This window comes from Castanea sativa, chromosome 3, assembly GCF_040712315.1.
Source record: "Castanea sativa cultivar Marrone di Chiusa Pesio chromosome 3, ASM4071231v1".
Classification (NCBI taxonomy): Eukaryota; Viridiplantae; Streptophyta; class Magnoliopsida; order Fagales; family Fagaceae; genus Castanea; species Castanea sativa.
In genome coordinates, this window is record NC_134015.1 from 50,540,787 (window position 1) to 50,566,615 (window position 25,829).

Below are 25,829 nucleotides of genomic sequence, written 5' to 3' on the forward strand. Positions count from 1 at the left end.
TTTCCTTTACACTACTATATTGCCGTACTTTGTATAGTGTAGCTTGTTTTGTTTGGAAATTGGTTAAGTCATTTACACTTGGACTAATATATTTAGTTTAGGTTAAAATTGGTTAAATCATAAAAGGATTGTTTTGAATTTTTTAAATACTTGCTAAAGATAATATAGCACATTTCTGTTGTATAAAGGTTGAAAATACGATAGTTTAAGCTTGACCCCCAAATAACATTTCCTTGATTTATCTCTATTGAGAGGTGTTACGTTCACAATATTTAAAAAAAAAAAATTTCACATTAAATCCTAAATAATTAGTTGTTATAATATTGTGATCATAAATGTTCTCACATTTATATTTACTCGCTATTAAAAATAAAACGTAAAACGACGACGAATGACCTCGTCCCAACAGCACACATTATCCAAGCACAATAATAATTTGAACATATAAATATAGCCACGAATGTACATCCAAAATCCCTGAAAGTATCTCTCCCGCCATGAACACTCTCTCCATTCTCTCATTCTCCATTCTCACCTCCTCAGCTCTCTACAAAACCACTCTCTTTCCCCAAACCTTCATTTCTTCACAAACCTTAGGGTTTTGTTCTCCCAAATCGCTTCGCACACGACTTCCAAATTCACCTCGATTTAAAGCCTCGTTCAACTCTCCGGGCTCACTCTACCCCATAGAACCTCAACTCTCCGACGATGAGGAAGAGGAGGAGGAGGAGGAAGAAGAAGAAGAAGACGAAGACGACGACGATGACGACGTGGCTGCCGATGAATACGACGTCGTTTCCGGCGAAGTATCGGACGGAGTTGGAGTTGGAGTTGAAGTCGAGCTGAGCGACGACGAAATCGGCGGAGCTTCGACCGCCGTAGAAACGGAGGTGCTTACTCGGCACGAGGAATTCAAGTGGCAGAGAGTGGAAAGGCTTTGCAACGAAGTGAAATTGTTCGGCGAAGATATAATCGACGTCGATGAGCTCGCTTCGATTCACGATTTTCGCATCGATAAATTCCAGGTCCATTTCCAATTCAAAATTCTCAAATCTCAAACAAAACCTAAAGTTTCAGTCATTCATGTAATTTGAGATTTGATATATATATATATATATATATATATATATATATATATATATATATATATATTTTTTGTTCAGCGATTGGCAATACAAGCATTCTTGAGAGGCTCATCGGTGGTGGTTTCTGCGCCGACGAGTAGCGGAAAGACTTTGATCGCCGAGGCGGCTGCAGTGGCGACGGTCGCGAGGGGAAGGAGAATCTTCTACACAACTCCACTCAAGGCATTATCCAATCAAAAGTTTCGCGAATTTCGGTATAGAAGTTCATTTTTTTTTTTTTCATGTTAATCAAATTGGAAGAAACCGAAAATTTTGGCAATGTAATTTAATGGCATTGTGTTAATAAGTATGATTTTGGTGTCTTAGTGAGACTTTTGGAGATAGCAATGTCGGCCTTCTTACCGGGGACTCTGCAGTGAATAAAGATGCTCAGGTGTTGATTATGACTACGGAGATTTTGCGCAATATGTTGTATCAGAGGTAAAGTATATGCAGTATTTGAACTCTGATCATAGCAGATTATGTGAATTACTTAGTGAATACGATAGAAATTGGATTCGGAGTGTATGAATGGCGTGATGTAATGCTGAAATATGGATACAATCCTTAAGTTTTAGTGTGTAATTGTGGGTTCTAGGTAACTCAACTGCTATAGGAAAAAATGTTATGGTTTATGCATACCATATGCTAGTGGGATTTATGAATACAGAGATTTTATGCAACATGTTATATCAGAGGTAAATTATATGTAGTATTCGAATTCTGATCATAGAAGCCTATGGGAATTACTGAACACGACATAAAATTGGATTCCGAGTGTATGAATGGTGTGAATAATGCTGAAATATAGATATATTATTAATTTTAAGTGGATAATCGTGGGTTTCAGTTAGTTCAACTGCTATAGAATAAAATGTTATGGTTTGTTTTCATTAACTAGATTTATGAGTTCCATTAGTTAGTTATTCATTGGCAAAGTTGATTGTTGAAATCAAGGGTGGTGGTTTACTATGTCTTCACATGCAGTGTTGGAAAAATTTCTTCTGATAGTGGACTTTTCCATGTTGATGTGATTGTTTTGGATGAAGTTCATTATCTGAGCGACATATCTCGGGGTACGGTGTGGGAAGAGATAGTAAGTACAATTTTTTGCCCTCCCAAGATCTCATTTATTGTCAAAATTTGGTTTTCACATTTTATTGTCATACAATGTAATCATTTATTTCAGGTTATATATTGCCCGAAAGAAGTTCAACTTATATGCTTGTCAGCAACAGTTGCAAATCCAGATGAGCTTGCTGGTTGGATTGGTCAGGTATTGTTATCTATGAGCTGACCTAGGCTTAATGTTTCGGACTTTGTGGGATCGTAATGATGCTTTATTGATACACGTTAGCTGCTAGAATTCCTTTGGAGAGTTGTCTCATTATCAATGTTATGGTGAGACCAGGTGGCAAATGTTGAGATAGCAAGATAGAAGCATCAAATCTGTTTCCAACGATTTTATTATTATTATTATTTTTTTTCTTTGGGATAAGTCAATAGTTGGGAGAGGGGGGATTTGAACCCTAGACATTTCCTTTGAAAACACCAGAAAGTACTAATTGAGCTACAAGGCTCTTCTTGGCTTCCTACAATTTTTTGTTTACTACTTGGAATCAAGAATGGCATTTGTTTAATAAGAAATTCTTGGTGATTTTTTCTTGTGGTGAGTGAATGTTAGGAACATGTTAAGACACCATCTAATATTAAAAACAAAATGAAATGGCCTTGTCCAGCAGTTTGATATGCTCCTTTTCTTCATTTGAAAAAAAAGACAAGACTGTTACACAAATCACACCTGATATAGCCATGAGAATATTATTCATGCATTAGGTAATGACTTCTTGTGATTTGATCTTAAAATATGGGCTAAAGACCCATAATGCATGATGCGGCTCATATTTGTCAGAAATGTAAATAAACACAACGAAGGTTCACATTGAGTTAGCTGAGATGGGTTTCTTTGAATATTTGGCACAATGAAGGAATTTTGAGTTAGCAATGCCAATTTTCACTATTTTCCCTCTTTTGTTTCTGCGCGCACACAATCATATATTAGTTATCTGTATTTTTGTCAAAGGATTGCAATTTTAAAACCTATAGATTACAATCACAAGATAATCTCCACTGCTTTTTCTGTGAAGTAGGCAGCTCGAATTTTGATGTATTGAGAAAATATTTCTGATCTTAGACCCATGATCTTTAAAATTGTCTCCTATATTCCTTGTTGGTTGATGGCTTGTCATTTCTTGCTGTTAATGCCCTCACTCAATTATTGGTTGACTCCAGCATCAGCAGATTGTCATTACACACACACACACACACATATATATGATAAGAAATTGTCATTACATATTGATTTCCCTATTGGGCTTGTGTTCTCAGAAAATCTTAATACATAAGTTATTGACTTTCTTTCTCTTCTGCTTGTTTACTGATGCCAGCATTGGTTTCTAAATTATCTTGGGATGAGTGATGTATAGACTTGTGAGAGGATCAACTTTTTCTAATTTCATCCTGTTTCCAGATTCATGGCAAAACAGAGTTGGTAACATCATCAAAGCGACCAGTTCCATTGACTTGGCATTTCTCTATGAAGACCTCTTTGTTACCTCTTCTGGATGAGAAAGGAACTCGGATGAATAGGTTTTTTTTTTTTTTTTAATAATCCTCTATCACTCTATTAATATTCTAACTTATAGTTTTCTCTAGATGAATACAAGAGTAGGGATGTCTTTAACTCCTTTATTTTATCTTCTTATGTAAATTTTTGGGGGCTCTGTGTAGCACAGACTAGTTGGTATTTTTTTTTGTTAGACTAGTTGCTTTGGTTTCTTTCTTTTCTAAATAGCATGTTTTAACTAAATACAGCAATGCTTGTACTGATATCACAGATTATATTTTGCCAATGGTTATTCAGTTAAACATTCTTGATGAAAGAGTGAGGTTTGGTTCAAATTTACCATAAATATATGGTATTCTATATGAAGAATATTGTCTTTGATTTTCCCTTCTTAATATTTTATGTCATCCCCTCGCTACTTCCCTCCTTTCAACCTATTCTTTGAACACTGTAGTGGGGACTTACTATTTTCAACCATTTTCATTTTCTTTCTTCTAAATTGGAACAGGAAGCTGTCACTCAATTATCTACAACTTAATGCTTCAGGAGTTAAATCTCACAAGGATGATGGGTCTAGAAGAAGAAATTCAAAAAAGCGTGGAAGTGATATGAGCTATGACAGTTTTGATACCACGTCTGGACAGCCTCCTCTTTCAAAGAATGACATAAATAATATTAGGCGTTCACAAGTATGGGTTCATTGCATCAGTTCTCTGACATATATCTGTGTGTGTTCGAAGGAATTTAATTTGTATGGGTTTATTGTATATTTTCATTATCTACCTGACTTGTAAATTTCCTGAATTAATTTTCAGGTTCCTCAAGTTATTGACACATTATTTCAGCTTAAGGCAAGGGACATGCTGCCAGCAATTTGGTTTATTTTTAGCAGGAAAGGATGTGATGCAGCTGTTCAGTATGTTGAAGATTGCAAGCTCTTAGATGAGTGTGAGACGAGTGAGGTTGAACTAGCCTTGAAGAGGTTCCGCATTAAGTATCCTGATGCTGTCAGGGAGACTGCTGTAAAAGGACTGCTGCAAGGGGTTGCTGCGCATCATGCTGGCTGTCTACCATTGTGGAAATCATTCATAGAAGAACTGTTTCAGCGAGGACTTGTGAAGGTTGTCTTTGCTACAGAAACGCTTGCTGCTGGAATCAATATGCCTGCTAGGACAGCTGTTATTTCATCCCTTAGCAAGAGAAGTGATAGTGGGCGAATCCAATTACGCTCAAATGAACTGCTTCAAATGGCAGGGCGTGCTGGACGTAGAGGCACTGATGAAAGGGGTCATGTAGTGCTTATTCAGACTCCTAATGAAGGTGCTGAAGAGTGCTGCAAGCTTCTATTTGCTGGAATCGAACCTCTTGTTTCGCAGTTTACTGCTTCATATGGTATGGTGCTGAATCTTCTGGCAGGTGCAAAAATTATTGGCAGATTAAATGAATCAGATGGCATGAAAGAAATACAAGAAGGACGTACTTTGGAAGAAGCTAGGAAGTTAGTTGAGCAAAGTTTTGGAAACTATGTTGGCAGCAATGTTATGCTTGCTGCAAAAGAGGAGCTTACTAGAATAGAGAAAGAGATAGAGATGCTGACTTTAGAAGTTAGTGATGACGCCATAGATAGAAAGAGCAGGAAGCTTTTATCAGAGGCAGCGTATAAGGAGATTGCAGATCTACAGGAAGAATTGAGGGCAGAAAAACGTCTTCGAACAGAACTGCGAAAAAGTATGGAATTGCAGAGAATTTCTGCTCTGAAACCTCTTCTAAAGGAGTTTGAAAATGGAAACCTACCTTTTTTGTGCCTGCACTATAAAGATTCCGAAGGAGTTGAGCACTCTCTCCCTGCTGTTTATTTGGGGAAGGTTGACTCACTCGACGGTTCAAAACTTAAGAACATGGTTTCTGCTGATGATTCTTTTGCACTAAACGTTGTTAAAACAGATTCAAATGTTAATGATTGTCAAGTGAACCTAGATGTTGAACCATCGTATTATGTGGCCCTTGGTTCAGATAACACATGGTATGTATTTACTGAAAAATGGATCAAAACAATTTACAGGACAGGCTTTCCTAACATTGCCCTAGCTCAAGGGGATGCTTTGCCTCGGGAAATTATGAGGATGCTTCTCGATAAGGAGGAAATGAAGTGGGAGAAGCTTACTGGTTCTGAACTTGGCTGTTTATGGCGGATGGAGGGATCTCTAGAGACATGGTCTTGGAGTTTAAATGTGCCAGTTTTGAGTAGTCTTTCTGAAAGTGATGAGCTGTTACAAATGTCAGAACCGTACTATGATGCTGTAGAACGTTATAAGGAACAAAGAAATAAAGTTGCACGTTTGAAGAAAAAGATAGCACGTTCAAAAGGCTTTAAAGAATATAAGAAAATCATAGACATGACCAAGTTTACGGAGGAAAAGATTAAACGCTTGAAGACTAGATCAAAACGTTTGACTAATCGAATAGAGCAGATTGAACCATCTGGTTGGAAGGAGTTTGTGCAGATCAGCAATGTAATACATGAAACCAGGACGTTGGATATCAATACACATGTAATATTTCCTCTTGGTGAAACTGCAGCTGCAATTCGAGGAGAAAATGAACTTTGGCTAGCAATGGTTCTCCGAAATAAAATCCTGCTAAACCTAAAGCCTGCACAACTTGCCGCTGTTTGTGCAAGTTTGGTTTCTGAAGGTATTAAAGTTCGTCCTTGGAAAAATAACAGCTATATATATGAACCTTCCACAACTGTAATCAATGTAGTCAACTTCTTGGATGAGCAAAGAAACTCCCTTTTGCAACTTCAAGAAAAACACGGGGTAAATATATCATGCTGTCTGGATAGCCAATTTTCAGGTATGGTTGAAGCCTGGGCATCTGGGTTGACTTGGAGGGAAATGATGATGGATTGTGCAATGGATGAAGGAGATCTAGCACGCCTCTTACGACGGACTATTGATATATTAGCTCAGATTCCTAAATTGCCTGATATCGATACACTGCTGCAAAGCAATGCAAAGGCAGCATCCAATGTCATGGATCGTCCACCAATCAGTGAGCTGGCTGGATAATGTCCTAATGCTGCTAAACAGTATTGGTAAAATTTGCACCTTTTTTTTCCTATAGGATCAAAAATTTTCTAAAGCATTTGTAGATCAATTTAATGAATTCAATTCAAATTTTGGTGCCCTGAACCAGCTTCACTTATATGTGACATGTGGTTCATGTTACACGTGTACTACCAGCAAAAGGCCCATTTATACTGTATGTTTGATTCCCAGTAAAGGGAAGCCTTCGACACTGAATTTTGTACCCATCAACCCCAAAAGGAATGTTGGCTGCACAAATGCAACTACTCAGATATACATCACTGCCAGGGTTGTGCATTGTTTGCTACTTGCTAATTTTTAAAGACCAGGTAAATTTTAGACTCAGTTAAAATACAGAAATCTGTGTTGGTTCTTAGATTCTTTTGAGTTTCACTTCTTGAATCTAATTTTTTAGTGCAATGATATTGTCACACTTGTCAAATGTTTTGTCAGTGCAATTTTAATTTTCTTCTGATATATGGAAGTGGTCCTTTGGCCAGACTATTCCCAAATGCTGTCAGCTGAAGATGCAAACTTACTTGCTACTTGTAAGTGAAAGGGGACATTTCAAGACAGCCATTTTTGATGATACAGTTATTAGTGTCTTTACTGCTATGTTTGGTAAAATGGAGAGAGAGGTGGAAGAGAAATGGAAAGGGAGAGGGGGAAGGGAAAGTAAGGTTATTTTTTCTTTAGGGGTTTGGCTGTTTACAGGAAATTGAATGGAAAGATAATTATGATTATGGAAAATTAAACATAGTCTATCACTTCTTCTACTTTTTTTAGCTGAATAGTCTCTCTTCATTCTTTCATGTCTTCCAAATTTAAGAGGGAAAAAAATGTTAGGCAGGAAGAGAAAGGAACCTTTCCTCTTCCTTACCACCCAACTAAACAAAGTAAAGGCACTCTCTTCCTCTTTTTTCCCTCCACCCTCTTCCTTTTCCGTAAGTTTCTTCCCATTCATTCCTGTTTTGCAATCTCTTGCCCTCTCTCAAAGAAATCCTAGAGCTTTCCAATGGTTGTCATATGGCCAATATGTTCTGTTACTCTTCATCTTTTTTTCTTGTGTGTGTGTTTGGGTTAATTTGAGAGAGAGGAGAGAATGACAGCCCTAAAGTGGACTCTCAAAGTTCACCCCAAGACTCTTGGATTAGCATAGGACACTTCTTTTTTTTTTCTTTTTTCTTTTTCATATCAAGCAAAGATGTTTAAATAAGATTAAGGTTAGTTACAGGCTTACAGCCCATAAAAAAATTAGGAAATTGTTTTGCTATTGATGCAGCCATTTTCCTGTGCTCGGTTAAAACTATATGGGGCACTTTTAAAATAACAGTCTGGATGTTGGCTTGCTGTGTGTTGTACTCTATGTCTTCAACATACGCCTCAGTCCAGCATGGCCAGTGACCTTTCCGCTGCCAGAGCTGTTGGATTTCATTGCTGCTAACAAGGATGATCATTCTGTTCAGCCCATAGTTTTTGCCTTGATCATTGCTTGTCTGATTGCTACTCTAGTCTGGCAACCTTGTGATCCTTTGCTTTGATACTCTGCCCTCCTTTAAAAACCTGGGACCCCGTTGTGTCTTTTACAATACATGCTATGCCTCTCCTTCCAGTGTGCGTGTTTCTATCTGCTTCTACTTGCACGATGAGCTGCCACTCTTTTGGTACAGCTAAGCTGTCTGCTGTTGGGTGATTGTCCTTTGTGCTGAGGCAATTACACCTCCATTGGGATTATCGAGGATTTCAAGGTTAGCAATGTTTCCATGGCATTTGGTTGTTTCCCCCCAAATATTATACTTTTTCTTGTGGAGCCAAATGCACCAGAGAGTGGTAAGGAGGCTTGGGATGTTGTCCTTGATTAAATCGCCATTCTTGCTCTCCTGATTTTAACTTGCATTATGTTTTTGAGTTTTTCAACACTTATAGACTATCATTTATTCACTCTCCTTATTTATGTGCATACGAGTTTATTACTTTATTAATAAATGAGGTAAAGCAGATTTTTCCCCTGCTGCAACAATATTTTGACTTGGCATTATATTTTTTGAAAACAATGGAATCTTTAAAGACAGGTGAGATGCACTACACGCCCAGTGGAGCAATTCTAGTTCTTAGATCTCATTATTGGAGGGAGGGTGTTTGTACTGGGTCAGCCTTAATTGTAAAGCATTTCTTTGTAGCAGATATGTTCCCTGTATTTCATCATATTAGATTCCTTTTTCTCATGCTGAAAGCTTTTGCTTTTGTTTTTCAGATGATAATTTTAGGTGACTTCAAGTATTGCCGTGAGCTGGCCTATTTTGGTATGCTATTTCGAAATGAATTAGCAGTCCATTTATCCTTAGATCAATTCTATATTTAATGGATCAGGGCAGTTGGTATTTTTAATTTGTTAAGGCAACTACTTGTTTAACGTTGAACATAAAAGATTTCCACAATCACGCACTCGAGCTCCTGGCTAGAATGAGCTGTTTACGACTTTCAAAAATGCCTTGGACTTTCGATAAAACTATTGTGGAACAGTATTAGGTACCCAGATAAAATTAAATGAATAGTTAAGACCAAATGGTAATTGCACCTGGACGTTCTCGCTAATTTAGTTTTTAAAAAATCCGTTAGAACTAGGAATGGCAGCCCAAGAAAGTGCAGCAATAAAGCACCCCCCCCACAAAAAAAGAATCAAATCATCTGTAGGTGGAAAAAGATTAACAAGAATAACGATGAATGAATTAAACAATGCATATCAAGTATATATCACAAATTTTACCTCTATTTACATAATTTGCGGCTAAAACTTCAAAAACATACAGTAGTATACTACAACCGTTGAGCCATGTCAGCCTCCTCATTTTCTTTATTCGGTTGGTGAGATAGAAATATAAGAATACATGAAAGATGATTCCACGAAAGCTTTTTTTTTTCCTTCGTGGCGCTGCAATCTTTCAAACCCGGGCGCCAAAGCCAGAGTAAGTAATGCGTGCAAAAAGTCACTGAAAGTCGGAAACATTTGAATCACATCAAGACATTAACATCTATTTGAACAACAGAAAATGAGTGAAAAATTAAATGAACAGCAGTTTCACACACATGGAACCAAACTGACCTTTTGCAGTCCATGCACTCACTACAAACGACATGCACAGTTCAGAATAAACAGTAGTCTTACAATAGAACCCCCATGCCCAGTCTCCAACCCCAACACCAAACTCATGCATTTGTTCCCCCCCCCCCCTCTCTCTCTCTCTCTCTCTCTCTCTCTCTCTCTATATATATATATATATATAATACACCAGAAAAGCACCTCTAAAAAAAATTTCGGGTACAACTACCTACCATCATCTCTCCCAGATCCCACAAAAGTGGGAGCTTTGAGAGCTTGGGAGAAAATCTAGGAGTACAACTTTTTGAGCCACAACTTTGCCACAACGTTGTGGTAGATTGTGAGTGACGGACAAAAAGTAGCGGATTCGTGTAAAAATAATAAACAACCACTCACAGTAGTAGTGGATTCATGTGAAAATAATAAACAACCACTCAATCTACCACATCAGAGTTGTGGCAAAGTCATACGAAAAGTTATGGTCCTAGAATAGCTCCTGGGTATGACCTCTCTCTCTCTCTCTCTCTAAGAGAGACACAAACACAAAAACACATCCTCCAATGTTGAATGCCAAATACGCAAGAGACCATTCCAAGACACCGGAGGAAGAACACAAGACATCGTTTTGACCACAACAATGCCAATGAGCTCTAACTCAAAACAGCACCACTTTCCCTAGTAAGAGCAAGGTGGAAAGTAAGAACACCGAATGCATGTGTAACACAATAACACACAGATTTCAACCACAACAACAGTGGTGGTTTTAGGATGTAGGTGAAATAAAAAACAGCAATGGAAAAAACAGAAGATACCCATACTAAAAGCTAAATCATAGTAATAGATATATCCACATCAGGCACATGTTCTATAAAAATGGGGTATCAACTATAAGCACAACAGATTCATAAAAATAAAGGGACATACCATATCTACGTAGGGTCACAGGAAGTCATTATGAGCTAGAAAGCAGTCTGTGAAATCGTTGTACTCTACTTGAACCACCACTCAAAGACTTTGCCTGGTCATTACAAGAGTTGTAAGATTTCCTTTTCTTTTTCACCCGGAACAAAAAGTCTTCTGTATCCAAAACGTATGAGACCTACCATGTACAAAATTTGTGAATTAAAAAAATGGCAGTTCAGGAAAAAAAGAAAACCCAGAAAACATGCAAAAACCTATGACTCTTAACTGAACACACAACATTATTATCATTAGTACAACATAACCAAGAAATGAATTTTATGTCCCCTACCTTGGACGAAGTGCAAGCTATCTTACACTCTAATCCATTGAGAACTTGAAGCCCTTCCATTGCCTGGCATGTGGTAGAAAATTCATCGCCACTGGCATATTTGTGAATATTCCTACAGACAGCAGCAGGCATCATTAGCTATGACCACTCAACTGGACACTGAAAATCATTTTCCCCTATTACTCACATACCTCCTCAAGAAGATCCCAGACTTCTCTTTCTTCTCTGGGACAACCGAGAGGAAGTCACTGTGTAGATATGCTGAAAAATTAGGGTCCATGGAAACAGCTGTCACTTCAGGCTTATCATGCCCATAGTCCATAAGCTGAATAGACAAACTGGTTGGCGTAGATGACTGCAAAACAAATTTTTAGGCTCTATTAAAAAAGAGAGCTTATTCAAGAAAGATAATGAAGCAAAATCACTGAAGACCTACACATTCAATGCGGTATATGTTCTCATCATGAAGTAGAACACGGGCATTTTCATGATAAACAATGTCGACAAATCGTCCAGGTTTTCTTGATTTTTCATATGCATACAGTTGGAGAAGCTTGTTGTCCATCTCATCGGTGGCAACTGTTTGAAGCTGAAGCAAATGCATACAGTTTATTCTTATAGGTCAGATGGAATAAGGTAAGGGGAAGAAAGAAGGGACGACTTGAAAAAAAAAAAAATGTAATCATGTATTACTTGTTTAACAAGTTTATATATCAGCTTGTCTAATGTGAATAAAACATATGACTGAGTTCCAATAATAGCTCGACAATCATCCTCAAATTTTGTATTGTCCGAAGAACCATCAAGTAAATTGTATAGTGCATTCATGAACCTGTACCACCAAAAACATAAAGCATTCCTAATTAATAGGTACCGACATTTATGTCTGATTTGCATTTAAAAAATAAATAAATAAATAAAGCTAAACTACCTGGCATAAAGATCGGTAGGGCTTGAATCATTTGAAGCCCTCCATTTCCTTTCAGCTGATGACGAATTAACCTTTGCTGATTGAATTCTCTCATACAATGTCTGTCATATTAAGTGAAATACAGTCTCAATGACATTCATTCACAAAATTTGGAAAGCCACCAAAAACATAAACCATATTAACATATTATGAGCCTTACTTGGTGAAGCCTTAAAAGCACATAGAAAGAGTCATTTCCATAGAAAACCCGAGAATCCTTTTCTTTCTCATGTAACGCTGAAGGGACATGCTTCGCAAGAGGCTTCACAGTAAGTAGAAAACGTTCTGAATATGGTAATGATGTCCCATCCCCTTCAACATCGTGTGCATCAGCCATGCCTTCGGCTTCACCTTCACTCTCAGCCTTGTTATCATGTTCATCATGGTCTCCATCTTCCTCATGCTCTTCGCGAGAACAGTCCTCACCATCAGCAGACTCACTTCCTGATACATCCCCATTCTCGGAAGCATTCTCAGTGTCCTCTGAAGACCTAGGAGCACTTTCCTCACCTTCATCGTCAGCATCAGCTTCGTTTTCTCCCCCTGCCTCCCCACAACACATATCTTCTTCTCCGTGTCTGGTTGGATATTGCCTGCTTACAGAACCATCCTTTGATTTATGCACAGCCTCCAGACCAGCATCCCTATAAACTGCAAAATTATCCTCCTCAAAATCTCCATTGGGAGACAATTCACCCTCTTCTCTTTCAACTTTAAAGTGTCCAACAGAATCTTCATGGTATCTGTTAACTTTGACACCATCTGATGTTCCCCCATTTGTGGATATAATTGGTCTTGTTGAATCACCACCCTATAGGATCAATCGGGAAAAAAGAAAAGAAAAGAAACATTTCTAAGTGCATATTCATAATGATATTTGTAACCATCAAGATCGAAGACCCAGCACCATGCCCAATAATCAACCACATCAGTAATAAGCCTTGGCAGTCAAACTCGTCAATGATTTACTAAAAGCTTAGTGCTGACCATATATTTTGTAATTAGTGAAATTACACTAGCAATAAAAAGATCATTAAATTTTTTTATCTAACTAAACACCTCTTTTCAAGTAGAAGTCCAAATATGGGACCAATAGGAATCCATAGGCAAAACCAAACCAATGTAATGGCCAAGGGAGAATACATAAACCTGAAATGTTAAATTAAGGACAGTTAACACTGTTAGCCATACCTCAGATAAGGGTACCTCGACCCCACCCTCAACAGCAACATTACTAGGTCTGGATGGAGTAGCATTAAGCCCTTGCGACCAAAAAACAAAATTTATCTCAGAAAGCATATTAAAATGAACTTGGAAAATCAGATAGACTAGTAGCAATGACAAATTCAAGAGAGATAATTGTGTAAATAAAAACAAACGAAACTAGTTTACAGCATTCTGCAAACCTGATGTGTTCTCTATGTTCGTTCGTCCATTACTTAGCTCCACAGCAGTGACAAGTGATGCATTTGAATTGACAAATCGTTCATTGGAATTATCTTGCTTGCTGACTCCAGATATTTCATCAGCCATAGATGCATTGACTTGTGCTTTACCTTGTTGCGGGGTGCTGCAGAACGTATCACTTTTACGTGCAATGCGTTCTGCATCAAGAGAGCTATCTTCTTTAACCCCATTATCCCCATTTACTTGCCAGGACCTGCAAGAACTTGACTGTTCAGGCGGAATATTTTCATCTCCATTTCTTGAAGGATTTGACTGTTTGGAATTCACAGCAGTAGCACCACCACCACCACCAGCAGGACTAAGATCCCCCTCCCCAACACTTGCAGCACCAGTTTTGACAGCATTATTCTTTGTCTTTACAACGTCCTCAGTATCCTCTGCACCCTGAGGTCTAGAAGGTACACCAAGCATGGGTTCCAGAAAGGTTGTCCATATCTTCATAACTTTATCCAACTGTTCAGTCGTACAAACTTCTCCACATGAATACTTAATGAGCTGATACAGATCTTCATGGATGTCTGGATCAGGGTACTCAAATTCCAAATTTGGAATAATTGGTCGCCTATTTCCAGCAGCGATAGCAAGAAGCACATCATCTTCCTTGCGCTTCTTCTCACTAATTTCTTTAATCTCTGCCAATAAGGCTGTAAACCACATAACAAATAAACCATGAGAACTGAATAACATAAGTTGTATCAGGATGTCCTATGGTAATTGGATGAGTCCATTGTTCTTGAAATAATTATATAACCTGCTAAATCAGTCATTTTCCATTTCTATAGTATCTGCCAATTTTTTTGGATCACAACTAACAACAATATTATTGGATCGCACACTAATCCAATTTAGCACATCCAAAGCTTATGTTCCCAGCAAGGAGAGGGAAAAAATACGCAATTAAATTAGAAGGTAAGTTAGTTATTAAGTGTGCTCATCGGTAGTCAGTATTTATTTCAGCATATAGCATATCATGAACATTAAACATAAGAAGATTTGTACTTACAAACTTAAAATATGTCAAGATGCTGAAACATCAAGGTGAATATTACCTTTTGTGCTTAAGCTCTTTGTGTCCTGTTGCTTGAAATAGAAGCTACGATGATCAAGCGATTTATGATAGTTCTTCGAATAAATTTCAGCCCAAACTTTATTAAAATCAGAACGACATCTTGCCCACTCTTCTTGTTTCTGCTTCAAGCGTGTTAGTATAACTGGCAAAGCAAGAGGTGCATTTTTCCTCAACACATCCATCACATCAAGCCCATGGTCACCATATAAACGTTCGATGCACCTGAGATTCAGTGCTGATGAACAGACAAGAAAGAAAACTCCCATCAGAAAACAGAAAACATCTGAGAATAAGCTTCTATGTCATAATATATCCGCTGGAATCCATCAATCAGTAATCAGACTTTAACCTGTGAAGTGTTCCTCAATACGAATTGGACTCTCCGTTTTGATTGTGTTATTGTTAATCTTTTCCAGTAATTCTTCTACACGCTTAGTTGTAACATTCACGGACTCTAACAACATGTCAAGCTCAAACCTGCCAACATAATTACAAAAGATCACCAACTGCGAGAGCCATTATGAACAGAATATTGAATATTCCATTTCCAGCAACTATTTCAAGATAACTGATAAACAGAATATTGAATATTAATCCATGTCAAAGCTCCCAATCAATAAGGTATTGCCAAACTTGGGTTTAAGCAATAAAACACATTCTCAAAGGGGGTTGATTGCATAAAAGAGATCAATAGATTGGAATCCACTCAAACATGACAAACTAGGCGGCTAGAACCAGAGAGCCGCTAAAGCCAAATGAGAGCATAAATAAAAACACAATCCCAGCTTACCTCAAGTCACCTATAAATTAAATCAAAATGGAAAGAAAAACTCCAGGCAAGCTCTAACCTGTCATCTTCACATCGAAACAAGCTTTCTTCATATTGGTTTTTGCGCATGTGTTTAAAAGAGTAATCCTCACTTCCTGATGTGACAGACACCCAATTATCATTCAATACTTGACCACCAAGGTCTGTTCTATGACTAGCTGAAGGTATTGGATACTGCAACATTGAGACACGACTACATAAATACATAAGTTAAAAGTATTGGAATCTCCTAAAATTATTAAATCAATGAAAAGTGGTGCATACATTTTTTGGCAGCAGACGGTAACTGGGAGTGCACCGTTCACAATTAGATAGGTCAAGTTCATTAATAGGCTTTGACAAGTACTTATCCTTGCTGGGGAATATAGACACCTTATGACTCCCGATGTCTTTATTGCCAAAGGCAGCACTTTTGTCAACTCTATCCCTTTCCCGGTTTTCAAGCCTATCCCTTTCTCGGTTTTCACGGTCTCTATCTTTAACCCCATCATCCCTCTCACGATCTCGATCTTTGTCCCTCTCCTCCAGCTTTACTGATCTGGGTATATGACCATCATTCCACAATGATTCTGCAACGAATAGTTTTAGTTAACTTTAAAGACCAGACATGATGTTTGAGAAAATCATAATGCATCTACCAATAATTTAAGCATTGCATCTAAAAAGCTTCTATTGAGAAGCAACTCCACTCAAAAACAACTCCCACAACAAACTGCATCTAGCCTAAGGATAGCAAAAGGGGAACAAATCACTTTACGTACTTTTACTCATGACACCAGCAAGGAGTCCATCTGCAGTGCAGGACATGATTAGAAACAAAGTTAACAACACAGAAACCAGAAGAGGTAAACATTAATTTAAAAAGTTACCGATCTTCTCACAACGAGCCAAAAAATCATTAAATCCATCCATAAGTTCCGGATATCTTCCAAGTAAATCTTGCACCTGACATAAGCCAAAGTTTCAATAAATTATTGAATGTATTCATGTTCCTCTTAGTAAGTCAAAGGGATAATAAATTAGGTAGGTTGTGTTACTCTCAAGATTATTAAAAGTGTTGAGCATACAGTCAAGTTAATCCAAAAGTTTTTCTAAAGCAATCAAGACTGTTAGCAACACCGGCCTAGCAAACCAAATCAAATAACAATGCACCTCTGAAAGCCAGAAATACAAGGAAAGAAATCTTTCTTAGAATTTTTTTTTTCTCTTTTTCCCCTTTTTTTTTTGGAGGGGGGGAGGGAGTGTCTTGAAAGTGTTTGTAAGACTTTTTTAAGTTCCATCTAAAGGCAAGACTATAAAAGGTCTCAATTATTATTTGAAACATTGAAGTCTTGCATTTTTTTCAATCTCACATGACATGCTGCGCTTACAACCAATTATCATAAATCACATCACTCAGCAAAAAATAAATAAAATAAATTGACATCTAAAATTCTATGCAGTGTAAATACTTTCCAATCCCCAATTCCCAGCAACAGTGATAACACTCCATATGCACTAAAAAAGAAACAAGATGAAACAACCTATATTCCTGAAGCAATATGGCAAAGATTAAATCCTAAATACAAAACTGCATTTTTCGAACAAATTCAAGGCTTTCCTTTCAAGGAAATCCCTAAAATCCATTCCAATTATGTTGCTTATTATTGAAAAAAAAAAGTATCATTTATGATGAAAACATAATGATTTGATCAAAAAAATTTCAACAAGTAATCATCCAATGCAAGGCTAAGATAAAAGGATAAGTTTTTCATATAGACAAAAAAAAAAAAAAAGTTGTTTCATAATTATATTTGACAAGAAACCATCCAATGCACTCATGAAACACTTTCTCAAAAATATATCACATAAAAAGGCCCTCACTTGCTGATGCAGAGACTTGCAGTAAGACCATTAAATAATTGCTTTAAATCTTATAACAAATCAACTATGCTTAACCCATCAACATTATCCTCCATCTAGAACCAGATCTAAAACCAAGAAACACCAAGACAATATAATGTCTCTTCTTTTTTTGCTAAATAAAAATGTGTGCTTTGATTGTTTAGGGCAGAAAAGCAACCACCAAAAAAAATGTAAAACTTTACATTTATCATAATCTGGAAACAAATTTATAACACAAAACTGGTTCAGCCCAGAGTGAATAGTACACTCCTATCATGGTGAACTGCAGTCTGGCATCACTTGAACCCAAAAATGGATTATGATAATAGAAATTTTCTTCCAATTTTTATCCTTTTAAAAGGCATCATTTTTTAATGATCAAAAAATATTTAATCATTAATTCTGTAGTAAAACCACCCTATAATTAAGCACCTTTTAGCTTAGAGACTGTTATTCTTGTCAACTTCTGATGAAACAATTACAGGATTCATACAAATACACTCTCATCATTCTTTATACTCGCATAAAAGATCTTGCAACGTATTCCCATAAACCTGCTGCATACCACCATGATCTGTATTCTGGGTAATTTAGTGTCCACCCAATATAAGTCTACCCTCTTTTGGCTTGGGACCAACTCAAATTTGACTATCCATCTTATTGGGCATGAGATAAAGAACAGCGTGTCATGATACGCTTTTGTATGCTGGAGAGGCACCAGACACTAAAGTTAGGCTATGCATGAACATGATACACCTGTCCTTTCATGCAAACAGAGCTCCATCCAAATGCTTGTAGTTTTATAATTTAACAATCTCAATTTTTTTCTCCTAAGTAATATGAATTATGTATATTTATCATAACAAATCCTTGATAACTTAATTATATTAATGAGGGATGATGATAAAATTAGTGAATTTAATTGTTAGTAGAATCAGTCGTACCAAGGATTGCAATTCTGATCGTGAAATTATTTCCTTGCTATAAATATGAAGACACTTCAAAAATTCTTGGTAATCATCAGGGTTCCGTAACTTCTCCTTTACTTTTTCGCAAAAAGCAAACTCCTGGCCATACATACCTGCCAGACCACAAGCCAAGTTAAAGAAGCAAAAGTCTCAACATGATATGAGAGTTAGAATACACAAAGCTAAGAGAAAAAACCTAAACACAATAAGGCAAGTGTCTCAGCAAAGCATTTAAGGTTGAATGGGAAGGAAGATATCATAGGAGTGATATACTAAGAAGCAAACATATTTCAGAAAAATATTAAAGAAGCATTATAAGCATACTGTGTACTATCATATCCTCCAATTTGTAAGTAGCAGCAGCAGCAGTAATAATAACAACAATTATAACTTTGTTAGATAAGTAACAACAACAATAGTATGTTGCTGTTGTGCAAGGACAAAGTATTCTTGCTTTTTCCAAATCAAATTCTGAATTCACATTGCAATAATTTAATAAATTTGTTAAGAGATGCTTCTCAAAAAAAAAAAAAAAATTGTTAAGAGATAAAGAGCTTTCATATGTATAGTTGGTAATTAGAGAATGGCCGCAAGGGGGAAATTTTAAACTATAATCTCAAGTATAGCATCAAACACAGCTCAAACACTCACTTTTCAGAGAGCTTTTTTCATCAAAGGAGGATGAAAGAGGACGCATTCCGAAGTTCTCGTCGCCTTCCCCACCTTGATGCAATTGTTCTCTGCTAGGAACTTTCCGTTTATGGGGAAATCGTTGCATGTTGAAGTCCCTATTGCCATCATGGTCAAATTCTCTATCATCCCTTTCCCTTTCTCTCCTATCTCTGTCTTCTCGCCGATCCTTTTCACCTCGTCTTCGTTGCTCTTTGTCCACTCTCATCAAAGATCTATCGTGGTCTGGATCAGGGCGGTCAACACTGAGGTCACGGTCATGTGGAGCCATCGTCCTTTCTTTCTGGTACAAATGTTCATGAGCCAAATATTAGCCAAATAATCATGAAATCAGAAGGGCAACTTGATTAAAAGAAAACTACACAAACCTTGTCAACATGCAATTGCCGCATTATGGGCACGGCAGAGCTTCTATCCCGGAACAAAGGATTCCTGCCAGATTGAGGATATTGAGCAGAAGCTGTTCCTGAATTATCAGGAAGAAAATGAGTGAACTCGTCAAGCAGGTCCTGGTGATCTTTAAAAAGTGCAGCAACCTGAAAAAGGTAAAAGATATAATCATCAGTAACAATAATCAAATTTTCAAAAATAAAAAATAAACGTTGCAGCACAATAACAAGGGACAGGTAGAATCTCACCTCCTGGTAGACCTCACTTATGGACTTGTTTTCCTTTCTGTACATATTCAAAATGTCTAAAAATGACTTATAAACGTGATCATCGCCTTGAAATCGGGTCTGCAGGCAGAGAATTCATTAAATACACATAAATGCAAACCATCACCTCGAACAAAGTTGTGAATTGCTATCTACCTTTATCTTGTTCACAAAACTGATAGCTTCTTCAAATTCCACAGGCTTCTTTGAAGGAGGTTGTTCATCCTCGAGTGGGAGGGTGATCTCAAATCCCTTTGGCAAGAAGGTATTGAAACCCAAAATTAGGTCTCGATGCCCTTTAAATAGTTCTTTTACCCTTGCTATGACACCCGTTGTGTCAATTCTACAATCAACATAACATATACTACAAGTTAACAAGAAGGTAAAATAACGTATATCCACATCCCCAAGAAAAATTTTACAAAAAAACACCACTTTAAAGCACAATGTATATCATGATTGAACCTTTGAGCCTTGAAATCTTTCATGACTTCGAGAAAGTCTTCATATTTTTCCCTATTGTCTTGAAATATGTCCTTCACCGCCTTAAGATACGATAGGGCATCACTTGTTGTTAGTTTCTGTGTATTTGTCCCACCCATCATCTGGGGTTGCCCAGACCTACAACACATAAATAATCCAACAAAATTTCAATATTCACAAACTCTTCCCACTAGATCAAGACCCAAATAACAAATTTTCATATTAAATCAAAACCTAATCTCCATAACATAACCCTCTCATCATGGAAAGATGAGAAAAGTGTGCATGGATACACGTACATCGTTTGCTATTTTCAGTTTCTCTATCCACACACCATAACACCCACACACAAACAAACAAAAAAAACTTGATCTTTTATCATCAAGTCAAACGAAATTCACCTGTCTTACTTAAAAACTAATCGATGAACAAAATAAAAACAAGCATAAACTAACCAAATTCACACAACTGCCCTAAAAAAAGTACAGAAATTCACATAACTTGAATGATTAAGAAGCTTAATCTCATCATTTACATAATCAAACTTCGATAATCAAACACATACACAAAAACTAAACAAACAAACAAAAAAATTTCAAAAAAAAACAAAAACTCACGCTTCTCCTCGAGATGAAACCACAGGCCGCTTGAGTTGAGAAGCCATGTAAACATCATCTCTAGACCTCTTCATCTCTGAGCAAAACACAAACTCACTATCTCTCTCTCTCTCTCTTTCTTCAACAAATCATGCTTTTAGCTCCGATTGAAAACAAAATTCCTGCAAAAGCAACTCGCTCATTCACAACAAAACACAAAAGCAGATCTAACCGCAAACAACGAAAAAATTTCAAAACCTAAAAAAAAAACAAAAACAAAAACAAAAAATTTAACACAAACAAGAAAATTCAACCCTCACCTCAAGCGCAGATCGCGTACTTCAAAACACAAACACTGAACCTAGTTTTTTTTTTTTTTGATATTTTTTTTCGTTACGTTACTTGAATATGAAGCAAGGCTTGTGAGAAATTTGCAGCGAAGAGATTCATATTATCTCATCGCAAAATTCACATACTGAGCGAAACTGAACGAGAGGAAGAGATCGCGCACTCGCCGCACTCGCCGCATACAACAAAAAGCCTCTCTCACAAGTCACAAACAAAAAACGAAGCCTCTCTTTGAGAGAAAACTAGTAGAGTCTTCTTCTTTTTTGTGAAGATTATGTATGCGATTCTCTTATGGAGGGAATACGAAGATTAAAAACCAATTTAACTTTTCCTCTAATTTTCTCGGAAAACAAACAGAAATCAAAGGGAGAGAAAAAAAAAACACACACACACACAAACAATGAGAGAGTTTTAGAATGTGATATTATATATATATGGAGATATGAGGAGAGAACACAGAAACACTACTCTTTTTCTTTTCTTTTTTGGAGGAAGGAAGGAGGGTAAGTCATTTTTTTTGACGTGTATTTCCCGGTCACCTTATGGATGGGTTACCGGTTATAGGCGGTTGATTTTATGCCACGTGTGCAAATTAGGGATCTGTTTGAATTTTACTGGAGCGTGGGGAACACGGTCCAATTGGGAAAGGGCTATAGTGGCATTTTGGTGAATAAGGGAAATTAAGGAAGGGCATTTGCGTAAATTGGTTCTTGAATTTGGAAAAATTTGTTCGGTTTTGGGGAATTAGGGTTAGGGCAAGTTTGGAGGTTGGGGATAATTTGGTACGAGTGGTTGTTTATTGGAAAATTTTAAATAATTTCTAAAATGATAATGATGAAATTTGGTGTAAATCTTCTATCTTTTTAATTAAAACAAAAAAAAAATAGTCTTTAATATAATTTTACTTAACCAGAAAAAAATGAAGGAGTTAGATTTAGACTAGTAATTTCGGTTTTGAATTTTTTTTTAATTTTTTAAATTGCTTAATTATAAGAATTTGTTCTCACCAGGGAAGCTTGTAGATTAATAAGATAAGTTCTTTAAATCAACTTTTTTGAGTTTTATAATTATCTAGAATTGTGGCTGTTATCAAATGTGAAAGTGGGGTGGGCTAAACAGGGCCTAACATTACCCAATTCTAAATGGGTTTCTTGTTTTTTGGGTCAAAGAGTTGAAACTTGGTGTTTTTTACTCTTTCTGAGTTATGGGCCTCTGGGTTGGCCTATGTAGTTGAGGCAAGGCTTGAGCAGAGAGATGGACTATAGTAGTTTCTTTAGGAGGCTTTTGAGCTTGTTGCAGATGTAAAGGTCATTCAAGAGCATGGATGGGCTTAACAGTAGAGCCCAACTCAACAAAAGACAACAAGAAATCAAGAACAGCCTCTATTAATAGCTGGAATTGCAGGTTGATCAACGGCGAAGTGAAGCTCTTCTTCTTCTTCTTCTTTTTCTTTTTCTTTTTTGTGTGGAGAATCTACAAAAGTGAAGCTGAGTCATTCAAATTAAATTTAAATGCACTTTATGTGCCAAGTGTCCTTGTAATTGAACTGCAACCTAATACCAAGTATCATTCCAAATTTCCAATTATACTAGCATAATTTTATGTCAATTATATTTATATGCAAATTCGTGTATTTAAACCTTAAATACATAAAAATTATTGTTTGTATATGTAACTATGAATGCGTGTACAATTTATTAGGGAAAAGTATTATCTAAAAATAAAGCGTAGTTTTTTTTTTGGAACATATCAAACATCATACTTTTTGTAGGGGTCAAAAACACTGACATTGAATAACAAACCTAATGAAAATGATCAACACAGCTAATTTGTATGAAATGAGAGGATAATCCACAATGGGAGGATTAAATAGAAAGATTAAAGATCAAGATGAACAAATAAATTGTTTCACTAAAAATTTGCTTTCGCCAAGATACATAAATTATAGTCAGACTATTACAAGGTTTTTTCTCTCTATTTTCCCATTTCAAACTCCAATCCCCTCCTGAGTCCTGAGGGTTAGGTCTCCCTTTTATCTCCATTTTTCCTCCATTTCTAGTTGTTCATTATCTTACTGGATGTCAAAGGAAACTAATCCTATAAGACATTTCTTCTCCTACTTTTTGATCATAAATGAAGACTTTTGGGATGTCTTTACTGTTTAGGCCGTTCATTTATCATTCAACACGACTAACGTTAGGTAGGAACATCTAATTAATGCGGAGGTGATTGTTGTTTTGGGTTCTGCGTCCTTCTCCTTGTGTCCTCGGCAATAATTCGGGTTGAGATATCATCCTCAGTTACACTGTTCATCTTTCCTTGGTAGAGGACTTCTCGAATTACCTTGGAGGAAAACTAGAGTCATCATGTGGCCTTCCTAGGCCATCAGGCCTATAATGCTCAGGTTTGGGTTTGGTCCAAGCCATTGTTCTAAAGGGCTCCCCCAACCCATGATCCACTTAGGGTGAGTTTAGTTGGGCTTTTTGAAAAAATGCATAATGAAAAAGTTGAGTTTTTAAAAAGTGCATAATGAAAAAGTGATTTTTCAAAAAGCTGAGTGTTTGGTAAAAGCTGTTAAAAAGTACTTTTTAAAAAAGCTGAGTGTTTGGCTAGCATTTATAAAAGTTGCAGTTTAAGAGATAAATTACCAAAAAGGACAATGTATATATAAGGGAGTTTATTTCATACTTAAATCAACTACTTCATATACTTAAATCAATTTTTCTCTTTCTAAAAAAATTATTTTTTTTCTCATCAATATTAGCTAATAATAACCTACCACTTAAGATTTATTGTGAAAGTATTGTGAAAATATTGTGATAAAAATTGATACTGATTTTAATTTGAACATACTATTAAAAAAAATTTCTATAAAAATTATTTTTTTCTCACCAATATTAGCTAATAATAACCTACCACTTAAGATTTATTGTGAAAGTATTGTGAAAATATTGTGATAAAAATTGATACTGATTTTAATTTGAACATACTATTAAAAAAAAATTTCTATAAAAATTATTTTTTTCTCACCAATATTAGCTAATAATAACCTACCACTTAAGATTTATTGTGAAAGTATTGTGAAAATATTGTGATAAAAATTGATACTGATTTTAATTTGAACATACTATTAAAAAAAAAAATTTATAAAAATTATTTTTTCTCACCAATATTAGCTAATAATAACCTACCACTTAAGATTTATTGTGAAAGTATTGTGAAAATATTGTGATAAAAATTAATACTGATTAAAATTTGAACGTACTATTAAAATTATTTTTTTCTCTTTCTATAAAAATTATTTTTTTCTCACCAATATTATTTAATAATAACTTACCACTTAAGATTTATTGTGAAAATATTGTGATAAAAATTAATACTGATTAAAATTTGAACGTACTATTAAAATTTTTTTTTTCTTTCTATAAAAATTATTTTTTTCTCACCAATATTTACTAATAATAATTTACCACTTAAAATTTATTATAAAAATATTGTAAAAATATTGTAATAACATTCTCTTCTTTTTCTTTTTTTTTATCTTTTTTTTCTCCTCCACACGTTACTGCATTTCCTTATCTTTCCCTTTTTTTTTCTTTTTTCTTTTTTCCACTCTTTTTTTCTCCTCCACCCACGTATAACTCATTTCCTTTATTTCCTTCTTTCCTCACTTTTCCCAGCCACTTCTCCCATTCTCTAGAGCATTCCACAGAGCTCTCCAACTTCCTCTTGTGTTTTTTTTTTTTTTTTCTTCTTCTTCTTCTGCAAGAACTCATCCATCCACAGAGGTACTCCCCATCTCTTTTTTCATCTTTTTTCTTTATTTCTTTATTTCGTATTTCCTTCTTTATTCTTTTTTTTTCACACTCCATAGAAGATGATGATGAAGAAGATGAAGATGATTGAAACATAAGGATTTTGGGATTTTGGGTTTGATTTTGAGTTGATTTTGGATTTTGAGTTGATTTTTTTTTTTTGGTGGATTTTGGGTTTGATTTTGAGTTGGGTTTGGGATGGATTTTCTAATGGGATTTGAGTTGATATTAAGTGATTTTGTGTTGATCAGATTAGAGAAATAAATTAAAAAAAAAAAAAAAAAAACTGAGGAAGAGGCAGAGGCATGAGTGAACTTGATGAGAGGTGTTGAAGAAGACGAAGAAAGGAGAATTTGGTAATTGTCCAAGATTGTTCAACGGATACCTTAGAACGCGCACTGGCTTTTGGCAAAATGGACCGGAGGAGCTCCATAAGGGATTGCGCGTTTTATGCCTTAACTAAAAACGCAACTTTTGAAAAAAGTTGCGTTTTGGGCTGAACCAAACACGCATAAATGTCTGACTTTTTGAAAAAGTGGCGTTTTGGGCTCAAAACGTTGAACCAAACGGGCACTTAGTGGGGTGCCTACCCCCTACACGTTTAAGTACGGCATTTAAAACCTTAGACTCATAAATGTGTATTTCATGTGTGGAGATAGGATTTGTTTAGTGTTTTTATTTTATTTTATTTGGGATTCATGAAAGTCTAGGATTTAAAGTATCTTGCTTAAAAGTATCGGATTTGACATGTCCCAATGATAAAAGTATGTTTTTTTTTTTGGTACTTTCCCAAATTTATTACTTATAAATATAAAACCTTCACACAACTCTATATGTTTGTATATGTATATATACACAAAACT

General features: G+C 36.0%; 2 protein-coding genes across 5 annotated transcripts; one reads left to right on the plus strand and one right to left on the minus strand.

The window, feature by feature from the left end:
• The first annotated feature begins 461 nt into the window (after positions 1–461).
• On the plus strand, positions 462–7,615 carry LOC142628017 (DExH-box ATP-dependent RNA helicase DExH15 chloroplastic). Of its 2 annotated transcripts, XR_012842971.1 has the most exons (10): positions 462–1,025; positions 1,164–1,339; positions 1,452–1,565; positions 2,112–2,220; positions 2,314–2,400; positions 3,655–3,773; positions 4,259–4,439; positions 4,566–6,847; positions 6,949–7,168; positions 7,340–7,615. XR_012842971.1 is itself a non-coding variant. In XM_075801949.1 (8 exons), the coding sequence occupies exons 1-8, from the start codon at positions 498–500 to the stop codon at positions 6,819–6,821; spliced, it is 3,570 nt and encodes a 1,189-aa protein (XP_075658064.1). In that variant the 5' UTR covers positions 462–497; the 3' UTR covers positions 6,822–7,089. The 2 variants fall into 2 exon arrangements, 1 of the variants encoding a protein (XP_075658064.1); XM_075801949.1 differs by lacking the exon at positions 7,340–7,615 and having other exon boundaries at positions 4,566–7,089.
• A 1,929-nt stretch (positions 7,616–9,544) lies between these two features.
• Positions 9,545–21,625, minus strand: LOC142628016 (paired amphipathic helix protein Sin3-like 4). Of its 3 annotated transcripts, none has more exons than XM_075801946.1 (24): positions 21,124–21,625; positions 20,825–20,985; positions 20,190–20,345; positions 19,881–20,067; positions 19,707–19,805; positions 19,437–19,604; positions 19,030–19,351; positions 18,355–18,491; positions 16,396–16,471; positions 16,288–16,317; positions 15,791–16,095; positions 15,546–15,700; positions 15,047–15,174; positions 14,678–14,932; positions 13,568–14,272; positions 13,353–13,423; positions 12,322–12,972; positions 12,123–12,223; positions 11,885–12,023; positions 11,628–11,780; positions 11,383–11,546; positions 11,192–11,303; positions 10,864–11,038; positions 9,545–9,829 (listed from the first exon to the last, which is right to left on the minus strand). In XM_075801946.1, exons 2-23 carry the CDS (start codon positions 20,896–20,898, stop codon positions 10,892–10,894), a joined length of 4,335 nt encoding a protein of 1,444 aa, XP_075658061.1. In that variant the 5' UTR covers positions 20,899–20,985; positions 21,124–21,625; the 3' UTR covers positions 9,545–9,829; positions 10,864–10,891. The 3 variants fall into 3 exon arrangements, with proteins under 3 accessions (XP_075658061.1, XP_075658063.1, XP_075658062.1); XM_075801947.1 differs by lacking the exon at positions 9,545–9,829 and adding an exon at positions 10,475–10,614; XM_075801948.1 differs by lacking the exon at positions 16,288–16,317.
• Positions 21,626–25,829: the final 4,204 nt, after the last annotated feature.